Here is a 17400-nt window from a genome sequence, read left to right as displayed (position 1 = left end):
GCCCTACTTTTCTGATTCACATGAAAAGTTTAGACACTGATCGAAACACCGCCTTACTCAGTAATGATTTACTGCTTTACTACTGAAGCTTCCCAATGTTTATTCTATCCCCCTTGTACTGGCTTTCCAGTTTGGCCGCCAAAGTGATGTGCTGACGTGTTTCATCCAAAATGATGAGTCACTGAGGCTCTAAAGTAAAAGGTCTCCTAATGGTTTGATTTCACAGCCATGGGGATATTAGATGTATTTCTCCATTCCCTCAGTTCTGCCTTCTTGTTAGGGGCACTGACAGTCATCCTCCTTGTCTATTTCATCGTCACTCCAAGCTTCAATTCTCAAAAAAAAACAAAAGGGTCCTCCAGGACCCAGACCACTTCCTGTGCTGGGGAACCTGCTACAGTTGGACCTGAAAGGACCTTACAAAACATTGTTGGAGGTGAGAAAGTAATTGAACTATGCTGCAGATACAGTTCTCCAGGCAGCTTTTTAGCGTTGGTTTCTTTGATGTGTGTGAAAATATGATCATATTCTGTTTTTCTTAGTCATCCAAGAAATATGGATCAGTCTTCACAGTTTATCTGGGTCCAAACAAAGTGGTGATTCTGGCAGGATACAGGACGGTGAAGGAGGCACTTGTTGACTATGATGAAGAGTTTGGAGACAGAAGCCCAACAAACATTGCACATGAATTAACCAAAGAGCATGGTAAAGGAATAATATTTTTTCTTAAACTCTTTTAGCTTTTTTTCTATTTTGGTACTGTCAAACTAAAATATGACCACTCTCAGGAGTTCTGTGGTCCAATGGTGACTCATGGAGAGAAATGAGATGCTTTGCATTGACTAAACTGAGAGACTTTGGAATGGGCAAGAGAGCATGTGAGGACAAAATAATTGAGGAATGTCAACATCTCATTGAAGTATTTAAGAAATTTAAAGGTAAAAATTTATCACATTTGTTTGAACTGAATTGAATTAATGGTCCAATTACTTATACTGACTGTATGTGTTTGTTTTGCTACAGGAGAAGCGTTTGATACTATACTATACTATACTATATAATACTATATATATATATATATATATATATATATATATATATATATATATATATATATATATATATATATAAGAAGGCATCGGTGGGCAAGGGACGAAAACAGGGCGTTGTTGGAATGCTACTACGCAAGTAACCCCGGCGGAAGGGGCTACATGAATAGGATGAGGGACCTATGGATTCTTCGATACCCAACATCCACAATGACGGCGAAACAACTAGTAGCTCAGTGTTCCAACATTCGAAAGAAGGGACTGCTCTCACAGCTAGAGATTGACGAGGTACAACACAAATGCTACGGCAAGGAGGAGTCAGGACGCCAGGTCAGGGGGGAGATATCATCACCCCCACCCGAGATTGGGTACATAGCCCCAAGTGCGATAGGAGAGTTGAGTGCGAGAGGAACTGACCTGAAAAATAGGATCATGGCCAAGCTTGAAACCTGGATCCCCCGTAGCCGGTTACCAAGATTACGTGAAGTACCCTCAGAAGGTCTGCTAGATGATGTTAATGCAGCACTACGGACAATACCTACAACCACGGTTACCGACACTAACAAGCTGATCTACAATACGGCAGCAGTGATCAGTGAGATGCTTGGCTACAAGTTGAACAGCCACAAGGGGCAGTACCCTCCATGGAGAAGGAGGCTAGAGGGCAAGATCAAAGTAGCACGGAGGGAGGTTAGCCAACTAACGGAGTTGCAGAAAGGTGCGACAAAGAAGGTGCATAAGAAATACAGCAAGCTGTCCATACCTGAGGCCTTGGAAACTGCCAAGCAAAGACTCACAGCCTTGGCCAGCCGCTTGAGGAGGTACACCAGAGAGATAGAAGGCAGGAGAATAAACCAGCTGTTCTCCACAGAACCAGCAAAGGTGTACTCTCAGTGGCAAGGGAACAATAAGAGAACAGCACCACCAAGGCTGGAGACGGAGCAATACTGGAAGAGCATATGGGAGAAGGATGCAACCCATAACGGCAATGCTCAGTGGCTAGTGGATCTGAGGGCAGACCACAGCGACCTCCCTGAACAGGGTCCAGTAACCATCACAGTGGCAGATATCCAAGAAAGGGTCTCCAGTATGAAGAGTTGGACAGCACCAGGGCCCGACATGGTTCACGCCTACTGGCTAAAGAAGCTGACTGCACTCCACGAGCGTCTGGCAGCACAAATGAACCAGCTGCTAGTTAACGAGAGACACCCGGAATGGCTAACTGAAGGCCGGACGGTCCTGATCCCCAAGGACCCCAAGAAGGGACCGGTCCCCTCCAACTACCGACCAATAACCTGCCTCAGTACTACATGGAAGCTCCTGTCAGGCATCATATCGGCTAAGATGAACAGGCACATGGGTCAATACATGAGCGGGACACAGAAAGGAATTGGCAAGAATACCAGAGGTGCAAAACACCAGCTACTGGTAGACAGAACAATCAGCCGAGACTGCAAGACCAGACTGACCAACCTGTGCACTGCCTGGATTGATTACAAGAAGGCCTATGACTCAATGCCCCACAGCTGGATACTGGAATGCCTAGAATTGTACAAGATCAATGGGACCCTAAGAGCCTTCATCAGGAACTCAATGGGGATGTGGCGTACAACACTAGAGGCCAACTCCAAGCCCATAGCACAAGTCACCATCAAGTGCGGGATCTACCAAGGAGATGCTCTGTCCCCACTGCTGTTCTGCATAGGCCTGAACCCCCTCAGTGAGATCATTAACAAGACTGGCTACGGATACCGACTACGGAACGGAGCAGTTGTCAGCCACCTCCTGTACATGGATGACATCAAGCTGTATGCCAAGAGTGAACGAGACATCGATTCACTGATCCACACTACCAGGCTATACAGCAATGACATTGGAATGTCGTTCGGACTGGAGAAGTGTAGTCGGATGGTAACAAAGAGAGGGAAGGTAGTCAGAACTGAGGGGATTGAACTACCAGAAGGCAACATTGCAGACATAGAGGACAGTTACAAGTACCTGGGGATCCCGCAGGCGAATGGGAACCATGAAGAGGCCGCTAGAAAAGCTGCAACCACCAAGTACCTGCAGAGGGTCAGGCAAGTCCTGAGGAGTCAGCTGAATGGTAAGAACAAGATCCGGGCCATCAACACGTACGCCCTGCCCGTGATCAGGTACCCTGCTGGGGTAATAGGCTGGCCAAAGGAGGAGATAGAAGCCACTGACATAAAGACAAGAAAGCTCCTTACCATGCATGGAGGGTTTCACCCCAAGTCCAGCACCCTGAGGCTGTACGCTAAGCGGAAGGAAGGGGGCCGGGGACTGGTGAGTGTCAGCACCACAGTCCAGGATGAGACAACGAACATCCAAGAATACATTGGGAAGATGGCCCCAACTGACCGAGTGCTCAGTGAATACCTCAGGCAGCAGAAACCCAAGAAAGAGGAGGGAGACGAGGAACCATCATGGAAGGACAGGCCCCTGCACGGTATGTACCACCGGCAGATAGAGGAGGTGGCTGATATCCAGAAATCCTACCAGTGGCTGGACAAAGCTGGACTGAAAGACAGCACAGAGGCACTAATCATGGCAGCACAAGAACAAGCTCTGAGCACAAGATCCATAGAGGCTGGGGTCTATCACACCAGGCAAGACCCCAGGTGCAGGCTGTGTAAAGATGCCCCAGAGACAATCCAGCACATAACAGCAGGGTGCAAGATGCTAGCAGGCAAGGCATACATGGAACGCCATAACCAAGTGGCCGGCATAGTGTACAGGAACATCTGTGCGGAGTATAACCTGGAAGTCCCGAGGTCAAAATGGGAGATGCCCCCAAGGGTGGTCGAGAATGACCGAGCTAAGATCCTGTGGGACTTCCAGATACAGACGGACAAAATGGTGGTGGCTAACCAACCGGACATAGTGGTGGTAGACAAACAGAAGAAGACGGCCGTAGTGATCGATGTAGCGGTTCCGAATGACAGCAATATCAGGAAGAAGGAACACGAGAAGCTGGAGAAATACCAAGGGCTCAGAGAAGAGCTCGAGAGGATGTGGAGGGTGAAGGTAACGGTGGTCCCCGTGGTAATCGGAGCACTAGGTGCGGTGACTCCCAAGATAGGCGAGTGGCTCCAGCAGATCCCGGGAACAACATCGGAGATCTCTGTCCAGAAGAGCGCAGTCCTGGGAACAGCTAAGATACTGCGCAGGACCCTCAAGCTCCCAGGCCTCTGGTAGAGGACCCGAGCTTGAAGGATAAACCGCCCGCAGGGGCGTGCTGGGTGTTTTGTTATATATATATATATATATATATTAAGTCCTTGTGTTGCTTTTTCTTTTAGTAAACCTTTAGCTTAAAATCGCTTCATGAGAGACATCTGCTCCCTCGCAGTCCATGAAAAAAGTCTTCTGTACTCTCGTAAAGGGTATTCTCACGAGACACTAGCTCTTACACTTTACACGTGTACATTTCAAATAAAGACATTTCAACACAAACTATATGTACATTAATGAAATTATGTAGCTTATTATAAATCAGTCATCTATGTCATGAAATCTACACAGAACATTTTAACAGCATTTACAATGCTTCTTTTTCTACTGTCCAACCCCCATCCAATTTTGGGATTAGAATGATTTTAGTGACTTTGCTGTTAAATGTCTATGTGCAGGAATCTGGGATTACCAACAGTCACTTCCATGATGATAATCTTCTGATAACAGTCATGAATCTGTTTGCTGCCAGCACTGAGACAACATCAACTACACTGAGATGGGGACTTCTGCTAATGGCCAAATATCCGAAGATACAGGGTGAGGAGCTCAAATAATCCACAACTTGAATACACTCTTTTACTGGAAATCACATGACACATGTCACAAGAGCAATATCACAATAAGCATACATTTATCAAATATACTGGAGTGTTATTGTCAGTGTAACACAAGTGTATTGTGTCCACTGTTCTCGTTTAGACTCCAGAGGATTCTAATAGGGATGAAATTCAATTACTGTTACTTTTATACTCTAGATGAGGTCCAGGAAGAGCTGAGGAGGGTCATAGGAGATCGACAGGTGCAGGTTGCTGACAGGAAAAACCTTCCCTTCACTGACGCCGTCATCCATGAGATACAGAGACTGAGCAGCATCGTCCCCACTGCACTTCCTCACAAAACCACCCGAGACATCACTTTTCAGGGTCACTTTATTGAGAAGGTTAGACTAATTGTTATCTATTCGAATCTGCTCGGCATCAAGCCATGTTTTGAGATAATGTAACTACATCCTGGATCGTCCTGCATTAACTTTGAGTTGAGGTGCCAAAGTTCTAAAGCTATAAAAAACCTAAGTGCAGACACAAAGAGTAAGCATGAGTGGGAACAGTTGTTATCAGTTTACTGAGTGCACAAAACAGAAGCTTGATGCCATCTTGGACGGGCAATCACAGGAATACGGGAAAGTTTGAAACTGAATCCAAATCAAAAGTATGTGCTGTTTTTATGTGTTGTCTTAGTACGTTTTGTACTTTGTGCATCTCTGAAATCAGCTGTTATCTGCAGGGAACCACAGTGTTTCCTCTCTTGACATCTGTCCTGCATGATCCAAGTGAGTGGGAGAGGCCTCACAGCTTTTATCCTGCTCATTTCTTGGACAAAGAGAAAAAGTTTGTCAAGCGAGATGCCTTCATTCCATTTTCTGCAGGTTTGTGAGCTCAGCCATTACCACTGAGGTACATCTCATCACAGGACAGTTGATTATTATTCATCTCTTGCAGGTCGCAGGATTTGCCTCGGAGAGAGTCTGGCCAGGATGGAGCTCTTCCTCTTCTTCACCACCCTCCTGCAGCGTTTTCGTTTCACTCCTGCACCTGGAGTTTCAGAGGATGAATTAGATCTGACTCCAATTGTGAGCATTACTCTCAGCCCTTCGATTCACAAATTATGTGCTGTTTCCCAAATGTGAGGAAGAGATGGTCTTTATAAGCTTTTGTTGTCCTGTGAAACGGCTCCAGTCAGTTTTTAGCAGAATATTTTCTTGTGTCCTTAATTATTATTAGTCCTTTATTTATCCAGGTAAAAAAAATCTCATTGAGATTAAAAATCTAATTTCCAAGAGAGACCTGGCATCATGGCAACAATTTCAGGCTCACTGACATGATTTACAAAATGTTTAGTTCAATTGTTCCTTTAGTTTCAAGGTGATTTTATTAGCCCCATCTCATGTAGGTAAAGATTGCCTGTTGGCTTCAAAGTTTTCACTGACAATAAAGGCAGAATGTTTTGATTACTTAAAAATGCTACACCTGCCATGTATCGCTCTCTCGCTTGCTCATAAAGATGTAAGATGTTAAACATTTTCCTCCACAATAAAGATCAAATGCTGCATCAGTGCATGTCGTGCTCATTACTGCCCCTCAAGAAAGAAGACACCCTCAGTTTTCTTAGTAAGTACCGCCATGCCACGCCCCCTGGTGGTTGGAGAAGTTTACAGATGGGCTGACAACACATTATTGTTACATTGTTGGTCTTCCATGTGACCTCTTTAGAGAGAAGAAGAATGTCTGAAAGGAACTGAAATATATATCAATGTTTATTTGTATAGATGAATTGTTTTTTCATAATTTTGGGGGGCTAATTGATGGTTACCAGACTCTTTGGGCCATTTTCTATCTGTCCGCTTCACTTTTTCATTTAGCGATAAGAAAAACTAATGACCATCACTTGTAGCTGTCTAAGTCACCCATAATTAAAGTGTATTCAGTTCATCTTGACGTAGTTTTTTCAGCGGGAGAAGCATTTCATCCAAGTGACTTCTTCAGTCTTAGCTGAATGCAGGTTTCTCCAACCTTATTGCTTCTCTTAGATATTGCCACTTTATTTACCTGCTGCCCTTGTTGTTAGGAAACCTGCTTTGCTACCCAGTCACTTTGGCCAAAACTGCTTGGTTACCCGTTTTATCCTACACTCAGCTAGGTTGGATAAAAAGTTATTTACCGTACTTTCTGATTTATGACATACTTCCGGTTTGGAAGTCTTATAGAAAAGCATAAAATATAAATGCTCTTTACATTTATCATATATTCAACTCTAAAAGTCAATACAAAAAAATGAGCTTCAGTTTCAAATAATGTTAAAATATAGTAAAAAAAATGCTGCACTTTAAAGTGTTTACACAAATAACTGTGTTGATATCAGGTACACACATTTATACGTGTTTTATTTATTTTATTTTTTTTTCATCCTGAAAATATAATATTGACACAGACCAAAGTACTAACTGCAACATTAATCATTTACTCATTCATAACCACAGAACACTGTTTGCACTGTTTATCCCTGTGCAGTGTCTATCACAGTCACTGAGTTTTCAGTGCAAGTAACAGAGTGTATATTTTACTTGAAAACCATGGGGATATTAAATGTTTTTCTTCAGGCCTTCAGTTCTACCTTCTTGTTGGGGGCTCTGACGGTCCTCCTGCTCATCTATTTAATCTCCTCTGCTAGCTTTAGTACCCAGGATCCCCCAGGACCCAGACCACTTCCCTTGTTTGGGAACTTGCTTCAGATGAACCTGAAAAGACCCTACAAAACATTATTGGAGGTGAGGTAAAGCTATTGGGCTGCTTTTCTTTTAGGCTGACTTATAAATTCAGCTTTCCATGCAGCTCTTACAACTTCCAGGGTCTCTCTAATGTGTGTCAAAATATCAACATATTCTGCCCTTCTTAGCTGTCCAAGAAATATGGATCAGTCTTTACTGTCTATCTTGGACCCCAAAAAGTGGTGGTGCTGGCAGGATACAAGACAGTGAAGGAGGCACTTGTTGACTATGATGAAGTGTTTGGAGACAGAGATCCAATTCTAATTGTGCATCAAATGAACCATGGAAATGGTAAAAATAAATAAATAAATAAATAAATAAAATAAAAAATGGGCATAACCACATTATGTGTCTTAAATTATTGTTATTTAAACTCTATACACACTTCATTACAGGGGTTGTGTGGTCCAACGGTGATTCATGGAAGGAAATGAGGCGCTTTGCACTGACTAACCTGAGAGACTTTGGGATGGGCAAGAGAGCATGTGAGGACAAAATAATTGAAGAATGTCAATACCTCATTGAGGTTTTTAAGAAATTCAAAGGTAAGATTTGTTTATGTTAAAAAAAATTAATGAAGGTTGATGAAGATTAATTTGACTGTTATTTGTTTTTCACTCCTTTCACTTGTCTTGTCACAGGAGAAGCTTTTGATACAAACCAAAGATTATCATATGCAGTCTCTAATATTATCTGCTCCATTGTCTATGGAAGCAGATTTGAATATAATGATCCAGAGTTTACATCTCTGGTAGATCGAATGAGCAGAGGTGCTAAACTTTTGGGTTCTCCTTCAGTACAGGTCATTTCTATAGTTACTTTCATAAGCACATAAAGCATCAGTTGTTGCAAATAACAAAATATTATTCTAGTTACTGGTGGTTATATAATTTTTGACAGATGTACAACATGTGTCCAGCGCTGTTGAGTTGGATTGGTGCCAGGAAGGAACTGCTCGAAATGTCTGCTACCAGTAGCAAACAAAACCTTGGCATCTTCAGTCATTTAAAAGAGACTCTGAACCCACAGATGTGCAGAGGCTTTGTGGATGCCTTTCTGCTCCGCAAGCAAACTCTGGAGGTTGGCATCTCTGTCACTTGTCAAGTTTGTAGTCTGAAATTATTAACTGAAGCTCAGGGTGAAGCTGTGCACATTCCTGCTTAACTAAACAAATATGCTGTGTCCTAGTAAGAACAAAGTACACATTTTGTCAGTTTTAAGGGAATTAGATTTACTGGCAAGAGACTTTTCCATTTGATTACATTTTGTATGATGGATTATGCAGAAAAAGTAGAATTGGGCTGAAAGATCTATCGCTTTATCACCTCTTCAGGTTGTAAATCGTGTTTTTAAAAAGTAACTAAGTAATTATTACTTTTGAAAATAAGTAATCAGTAAATTAATGGGATTACTTTTTTGGGGAAGTAATCAGTAATTAGTTACTGATTACTTTTTTCAAGTCACTTGACCAACACTGGTCTTAAATAGTTTTATTTTTATTCGGTATCTACAATTTGAATCAATTGTCAAAATTGCTGAAATCAAGCAAAGCACATTTACACTCATAAACCTGTATGTATCAGAAAACAGACAAAGAAGATTAGCTTGGCAGCAGGATAAAAGTAAACAGAACAATAATATAAAATAATAATGACAATAGTAGTGATAGAAAGTCCAAGGACGGTTATTTGCCATTAAGGAGACAAGATGCAGTAGGGATAAAAGAAACCTGGAGTCTTTTAATCTTCCTCAGAGGTACTCTAAAACGATGGCCGCAACAACTCAAACTCAGTGTGAAGTGGATGGTTCAAACAATTCATAATAGAATGAGCCTTTCTAAGCACATTTTTGTTGTAGATGGCCAAAAGTCCATCTTGCCAGTGCCCTGAAATTTTGCTAGCAGTTTTTACCAGAAGTCCCAACCTCAATTCTTATTCTTCACCGTCAGGTTACCAAACCAGGCAGCGATACAAAAGGACATCACAGATTTGATAAAACTTCCATAAAACAAAGACAACATCTCAGATGAGACATTAAAAGATTTCATTTTCCCTAAAAAGAACATTCTTTGTTGAACCTTTTTAGTAGTGGCATCAGCATGAGTGTCATGGTCCTGTGTCATGCGACCCAGTGTTTTTGAGTTTCATGTTATTTTGTTATTTCATCTGTATTCCAGTTTCTTTTCAGTTTTCTAGTTATTCAGTCAGGCCTAGATTGCAGTTTAGTTCATGGTTTATCAGGTTCCCCTTGTGTCATGTCTACGACTCCATGTTTCCTGTTGTATTTTGAGAGAGTCCAGTGTTCTTTGTTCATTGTATTTAGTTTCACTTCCCCTGTCCTGCCATTAGGTTCACGGGTGTCAGCTGTGCTCCCTTGTGTGGCCACTTCCCTTGATCTTCCCTTATGTGTATTTAGTCTCTATGTTTCATTCAGTCTGTGTCGCGTCGTCTGTGTAACCTTCCCAGTTATGTCTCGTCATAGTCATCACAGTTCTCGTAGTCACAGTCATAGAATCAGTTTTCAAAGTTTCATAGCTTTATCACCGTTTCATAGTCTCGCATAGCGTTCAGTGTCATAGGTTTTTCATAGTCTGTTTAGCTTTTGTTTTGCCTTTTGTCATCAGCCATAATAAAGGCTCGCCTTTTGTTAACTCATATCATGTCTCCTTGCCTATGTCTGCTCTTGGGCCCTGCTCTAACTAACATACCGGTGAACCTCACTGTGACAATGAGATTCAAAACACAGTTTATGGTCAAGTACCACACCTAGATATTTGTAACTCTCAACAATCCCGATTTCAGCAGTTTTAATAATAGTAGGTGATGAGCTATAAGAGGACTTCCTAAAATCAATAATCATGTTTTTAGTTTTTGACACATTAAGTGAAAGAAAGGACTACAACCTGTCCATGGCTTGACTCGTCTCCCACTAGAAGACTGACGATCACTGTGTCATCAGCAAACTTCAGGATGTGTCTGTTCATGAAATTGCTGCGACACTCATTTGTATAAAGAATGAACAGAAGGGGAGAGAGGCAGCAACCCTGGGGTGATCCAGTAGAGCAGGAGAGCACATCAGAAAACACATGATTCGCCCTCACGCAGTGTGACCTATTAGTCAGAAAGTCTGTCACCCAGCTGACCAGACTAGTATCAAGTTTAAAATGATTGTAAAGCCTGCCAGCAAGTAAGAAGTGTTGAATTGGATGTGAGGGGCCTCAAGATGCTCATACAAGAAATACGAGAGTGTTTCAACAGCATCCTCCACACCTCTTCCTGCTCTGTAGGCAAACTGGAAGGGGTCAAGATGGTGTTCAACATGCATTAAAATCTCCTTCCAATTATCTTCTCAAAGGACTTCCTCACTAAAGAAGTCAGAGCCAGAGGCTCTGCCCTTAGCAACAGAAACAATGACAGCATGTTTCCAAATCTTAGGTACTGAATGAAACTCTAAAGATAGTGAGAAAATATGGTGAAAAATCCCACTCAGCTGATCAGCACAAGTTCTCAGTACCTGTCCACAGATGTTGTCAGGTCCAGGACGCTTACTTTTAGTGTGTCTAAAGAGATTAGCTACCCCCTTCTCATCAATACAAAATGATGGGGGAGTGATAGTCTTTTCCCTCAGTGTGCTGGTCTGCCTAGAACAGTCAAAGTTCTCAAAACAAAGGTAAAAACTGTTAAGACTGTCTGCCAGATGTTTTTAGAGGTAAACCCCTCTAAGGTAATATTACTTTTACCTTTCATCTGTAGCCCTGCCATTGTTTTCATACCAAGCCAAGCTCTTTTGAGGTTGTTACTGTGGAGTTTTCCCCCAATCTTATTTCTGTATCTCATCTTGGCAATCTGTATTGCGGCCCTCACCTCCTTCCTCAGTATTCTCACAGTGGGAATGTCTCCCTTGTTAAAAGCAATTTTCGTTTTAAGAATCAGATCCTTAATATCTTTAGAGAGCCACGGTTTGTTATTGGGGGAAGTCTTAAATTCTCTGACTGGAATTACAGAGTCTTTGCAAAAAGAGATGTAGCTACACACCACACCAGTGAGTTCATCCAAATCAGAAGTGCTCTCTTGAAACAAGGACCAGTCAGTACAATCAAAACACCCCTGAAGGGCAACACAACTGTTTTTTGTCCGGACATTAGTCCCAAAGCCGCTGATTCGCAGTGAAGTGTCACTGTCCACATCGATCAGCCACGTCTCGGTAAGTGCCATTGGGCAAGCCTCCCTGTATTGAAGCATTAATTAATCTGTACAACACTAAAACGTTTTTTCATCTCTGTGTGTGGAGTGAAGCTTTGGAATAGACTACTTGAAGAACTGAAGCAATGTCTCAGCATAACTCAGTTTTAAAGTTGGTTCAAAAAATATGGTTTTTGCAAAGTACAGGGAGGAGGTAGGGCTCGACTGAGATTTCTATAAATAAAAGCTCCATCCAAAGAGGGATGGATGCCGACTCTCCTAACAAGACCAGGTTTTCTCCAATTATCTATAAAGACCACATCATTTTGTGGACACCACTCAGACAGCCAGCAAATTAAGGAATGGTGCGATTGGGGAGGGGACCAGAGAAAACTAAAGAGTCTGGCATTGTTTTGGCAAAGTTACACATGGATTCAATATTAATTTTAGTGAGCTCCAATTGATGTTTACGCTTGAAGTTACATTTACCCTTAACCAACAGTTTTAAATTTCCCTTATTGGGGTGAGGGTTAAACCCCGCACAGATGGTCCTGTTTACTATGCTAGCCACTTAGTTGTGGCGTTCTGTGTATGCCCTGCCTGCTAGCATCTTGTGCCCTGCTGTTATGTCATGCATTGTCTCAGGGGTATCTTTACACAGTCTACACCTGGGATCTTGCCTGGTGTGATAGACCCCAGCCTCTATGGATCTTGTGCTCAGAGCTTGTTCCTGTGCTGCCATGATTAGTGCCTCTGTGCTGTCTTTCAGTCCAGCTTTGTCCAGCCACTGGTAGGATTTCTGGATGTCAGCCACTTCCTCTATCTGCTGGTGGTACACACCATGCAGGGGCCTGTCCTTCCATGATGGTTCCTCCTCTTCCTCCTCTTTCTTGGGTTGGGGCCTTCTACCTGATGTGTTAGTGGATGTTCATGTCTGATCCTGGACTGTGGTGATGACACTCACCAGTCCCGGCCTCTTTCGTTCCACTTAGCATACAGCCTCCGGGTGCTGGACTTGGAGTGAAACCCTTCATGCATGGTCAGGAGCTTCATTGTCTTGTACATATATATATATATATATATATATATATATATATATATATATATATATATATATATCTGTCATGTTTGCAGTCTTGCCAGATAGATAGATAGATAGATAGATAGATAGATAGATAGATAGATAGATAGATAGATAGATAGATAGATAGATAGATAGATAGATAGATAGATAGATAGATAGATAGATAGATAGATAGATAGATAGAACGGCCATGGCAACCCTGAATTTTAATGCTAAAATCTACCAAAAATGAAAACTATTATTACGTTTTTAACAGATATACGCACTTCTGTCAAAAATTATTCTAACATCCAAGTAGATATTTTTATTCTGTGTTTAATTTATTTTGTTGGTTTGTTAATGTTTTTCCATTTATTTTACAGACCAAAGTATCAACTGCAACGTTAATGATTTACTATTTCTTTCATAGAGGACCTTTGCTCTGTTACTGTCACACCTTGTATTATATGCTGCACAGTACAGGACTGAAATTTGGCAGACAACGCAAAAAGCACTAAGTCTCTGGGCTCTCAGTACAAAGAACTCATAGCAGAGAATTCGTTTCACAGCCATGGGGATATTAGATGTCTTTCTCCAATCGTTCAGTTCTGCCTTCTTGTTAGGGGCACTGACAGTCATCCTCCTTGTCTATTTCATCGTCACTCCAAGCTTCAATTCTCAAAAAAAACAAAAGGGTCCTCCAGGACCCAGACCACTACCTGTGCTGGGGAACCTGCTGCAACTGGACCTGAAAGGACCTTACAAAACATTGCTGGAGGTGAGAAAGTAATTGAACTATGCTGCAGATACAGTTCTCCAGGCAGCTTTTTAGCTTTGGTTTCTTTGATGTGTGTGAAAATATGAAAATATTCTGTTCTTAGTTATCCAAGAAATATGGATCAGTCTTCACGGTCTATCTGGGACCTAAAAAGGTGGTGGTCCTAGCAGGATACAAGACAGTGAAGCAGGCACTTGTAGACTATGATGATGTGTTTGGAGACAGAAGCCCAACGAAACTTGCGCATGAATTAACCAAAGAGCATGGTAAAGGAATAATATTTTTTCTTAAAATCTTTTAGCTTTTTTTCTATTTTGGTACTGTCAAACTAAAATATGACCACTCTCAGGAGTTCTGTGGTCCAATGGTGACTCATGGAGAGAAATGAGACGCTTTGCATTGACTAAACTGAGAGACTTTGGAATGGGCAAGAGAGCATGTGAGGACAAAATAATTGAGGAATGTCAACATCTCATTGAAGTATTTAAGAAATTTAAAGGTAAAAAATTATCACATTTGTTTGAACTGAATTGAATTAATGGTCCAATTACTTATACTGACTGTATGTGTTTGTTTTGCTACAGGAGAAGCGTTTGATACAACCCAATCAATTAACTGTGCAGTCTCTAATATTATCTGCTCCATCGTCTATGGCAGCAGATTTGAATATAATGATCCAGAGTTTACATCGTTGGTAGATCGAACAAACAGATTTGTCAGACTCGGTGGAAGTCCCTCAATACAGGTATTGATTCCTACTTTGTGACACTTATGGAGTTACAGATTTTTTCAAGGTACAACTCAATAACCTTTGTAAATGAAAAATGGTATTTTATGTACAGATGTATATTTGATGATTCACAGATGTATGAAATGTTTCCATCAATCCTGAAGTGGACTGCTGATAGGAACGAAGGGTTCAAACTGGCTGCTGCCAATAAAATGCAAAACCGTGCCTTCTTCCATCGTTTAAAAGAGACTCTGAACCCACAGATGTGCAGAGGCTTTGTAGACGCCTTTCTGGTCCGCAAAGAAAATCTTGAGGTTGGACTTTCTATTATCTTTTAACTTTGTGTTCAGGAATAAATAACTTAAGCTGATGGTGAAACTGTGCCTTATCCTGCTCAGCTATGGTTAAGACAAAACAGCTGTGTTGCATCCTAATACCTTTATCACCCAGCAGATGTATGCGAACACTATTGATCATTTGTAATTCTTCTGGTGTATGTTACATCCTCGTTACTGTTCGGTGCCTTGACACTTCTTTTTCTACTGTGCAACCCCCATCCAACTTTGGGATTAGAATGATTTTAGTGACTTTGCTGTTAAATGTCTATGTGCAGGAATCTGGGATTACCAACAGTCACTTCCATGATGATAATCTTCTGATAACAGTCATTAATCTGTTTTCTGCCGGCACTGAGACAACATCAACTACACTGAGATGGGGACTTCTGCTAATGGCCAAATATCCGAAGATACAGGGTGAGGAGCTCAAATAATCCACAACTTGAATACACTCTTTTACTGGAAATCACATGACACATGTCACAAGAGCAATATCACAATAAGCATACATTTATCAAATATACTGGAGTGTTATTGTCAGTGTAACACAAGTGTAATGTGTCCACTGTTCTCGTTTAGACTCCAGAGGATTCTAATAGGGATGAAATTCAATTACTGTTACTTTTATACTCTAGATGAGGTCCAGGAAGAGCTGAGGAGGGTCATAGGAGATCGACAGGTGCAGGTTGCTGACAGGAAAAACCTTCCCTTCACTGACGCCGTCATCCATGAGATACAGAGACTGAGCAGCATCGTCCCCACTGCACTTCCTCACAAAACCACCCGAGACATCACTTTTCAGGGTCACTTTATTGAGAAGGTTAGACTAATTGTTATCTATTCGAATCTGCTCGGCATCAAGCCATGTTTTGAGATAATGTAACTACATCCTGGATCGTCCTGCATTAACTTTGAGTTGAGGTGCCAAAGTTCTAAAGCTATAAAAAACCTAAGTGCAGACACAAAGAGTAAGCATGAGTGGGAACAGTTGTTATCAGTTTACTGAGTGCACAAAACAGAAGCTTGATGCCATCTTGGACGGGCAATCACAGGAATACGGGAAAGTTTGAAACTGAATCCAAATCAAAAGTATGTGCTGTTTTTATGTGTTGTCTTAGTACGTTTTGTACTTTGTGCATCTCTGAAATCAGCTGTTATCTGCAGGGAACCACAGTGTTTCCTCTCTTGACATCTGTCCTGCATGATCCAAGTGAGTGGGAGAGGCCTCACAGCTTTTATCCTGCTCATTTCTTGGACAAAGAGAAAAAGTTTGTCAAGCGAGATGCCTTCATTCCATTTTCTGCAGGTTTGTGAGCTCAGCCATTACCACTGAGGTACATCTCATCACAGGACAGTTGATTATTATTCATCTCTTGCAGGTCGCAGGATTTGCCTCGGAGAGAGTCTGGCCAGGATGGAGCTCTTCCTCTTCTTCACCACCCTCCTGCAGCGTTTTCGTTTCACTCCTGCACCTGGAGTTTCAGAGGATGAATTAGATCTGACTCCAATTGTGAGCATTACTCTCAGCCCTTCGATTCACAAATTATGTGCTGTTTCCCAAATGTGAGGAAGAGATGGTCTTTATAAGCTTTTGTTGTCCTGTGAAACGGCTCCAGTCAATTTTTAGCAGAATATTTTCTTGTGTCCTTAATTATTATTAGTCCTTTATTTATCCAGGTAAAAAAAATCTCATTGAGATTAAAAATCTAATTTCCAAGAGAGACCTGGCATCATGGCAACAATTTCAGGCTCACTGACATGATTTACAAAATGTTTAGTTCAATTGTTCCTTTAGTTTCAAGGTGATTTTATTAGCCCCATCTCATGTAGGTAAAGATTGCCTGTTGGCTTCAAAGTTTTCACTGACAATAAAGGCAGAATGTTTTGATTACTTAAAAATGCTACACCTGCCATGTATCGCTCTCTCGCTTGCTCATAAAGATGTAAGATGTTAAACATTTTCCTCCACAATAAAGATCAAATGCTGCATCAGTGCATGTCGTGCTCATTACTGCCCCTCAAGAAAGAAGACACCCTCAGTTTTCTTAGTAAGTACCGCCATGCCACGCCCCCTGGTGGTTGGAGAAGTTTACAGATGGGTTGACAACACATTATTGTTACATTGTTGGTCTTCCATGTGACCTCTTTAGAGAGAAGAAGAATGTCTGAAAGGAACTGAAATATATATCAATGTTTATTTGTATAGATGAATTGTTTTTTCATAATTTTGGGGGGCTAATTGATGGTTACCAGACTCTTTGGGCCATTTTCTATCTGTCCGCTTCACTTTTTCATTTAGTGATAAGAAAAACTAATGACCATCACTTGTAGCTGTCTAAGTCACCCATAATTAAAGTGTATTCAGTTCATCTTGATGTAGTTTTTTCAGCGGGAGAAGCATTTCATCCAAGTGACTTCTTCAGTCTTAGCTGAATGCAGGTTTCTCCAACCTTATTGCTTCTCTTAGATATTGCCACTTTATTTACCTGCTGCCCTTGTTGTTAGGAAACCTGCTTTGCTACCCAGTCACTTTGGCCAAAACTGCTTGGTTACCCGTTTTATCCTACACTCAGCTAGGTTGGATAAAAAGTTATTTACCGTACTTTCTGATTTATGACATACTTCCGGTTTGGAAGTCTTATAGAAAAGCATAAAATATAAATGCTCTTTACATTTATCAT

The 17400-nt window shown here is 41.5% G+C and overlaps 1 protein-coding gene and 1 pseudogene across 2 annotated transcripts; both read left to right on the top strand.

The window, feature by feature from the left end:
- Positions 1 to 228: 228 nt before the first annotated feature.
- Positions 229 to 6416, top strand: LOC146692427 (cytochrome P450 2K1-like; annotated as a pseudogene). Its single transcript, XR_014915342.1, has 8 exons — positions 229 to 436; positions 543 to 705; positions 789 to 938; positions 1024 to 1053; positions 4593 to 4841; positions 5060 to 5244; positions 5589 to 5730; positions 5804 to 6416. The product of XR_014915342.1 is annotated as a cytochrome P450 2K1-like (transcript).
- A 963-nt stretch (positions 6417 to 7379) lies between these two features.
- On the top strand, positions 7380 to 16711 carry LOC146692426 (cytochrome P450 2K1-like). The gene is made up of 15 exons (XM_085432521.1): positions 7380 to 7629; positions 7758 to 7920; positions 8025 to 8174; positions 8271 to 8431; positions 8530 to 8709; positions 12778 to 12791; positions 13480 to 13651; positions 13755 to 13917; positions 14001 to 14150; positions 14236 to 14396; positions 14516 to 14695; positions 14995 to 15136; positions 15355 to 15539; positions 15884 to 16025; positions 16099 to 16711. Exons 1-15 carry the CDS (start codon positions 7435 to 7437, stop codon positions 16284 to 16286), a joined length of 2346 nt encoding a protein of 781 aa, XP_085288647.1. The 5' UTR covers positions 7380 to 7434; the 3' UTR covers positions 16287 to 16711.
- Positions 16712 to 17400: the final 689 nt, after the last annotated feature.

The sequence above is a fragment of the Copadichromis virginalis genome, linkage group LG15, assembly GCF_057382275.1.
Source record: "Copadichromis virginalis isolate Kocher_CV1m ecotype Utaka linkage group LG15, C_Virginalis_male_GT1.1, whole genome shotgun sequence".
In the NCBI taxonomy this organism is placed as follows: Eukaryota; Metazoa; Chordata; class Actinopteri; order Cichliformes; family Cichlidae; genus Copadichromis; species Copadichromis virginalis.
The sequence above is the reverse complement of the archived record's forward strand: the minus strand, read 5'-3'. Positions and strand labels throughout refer to the sequence as shown.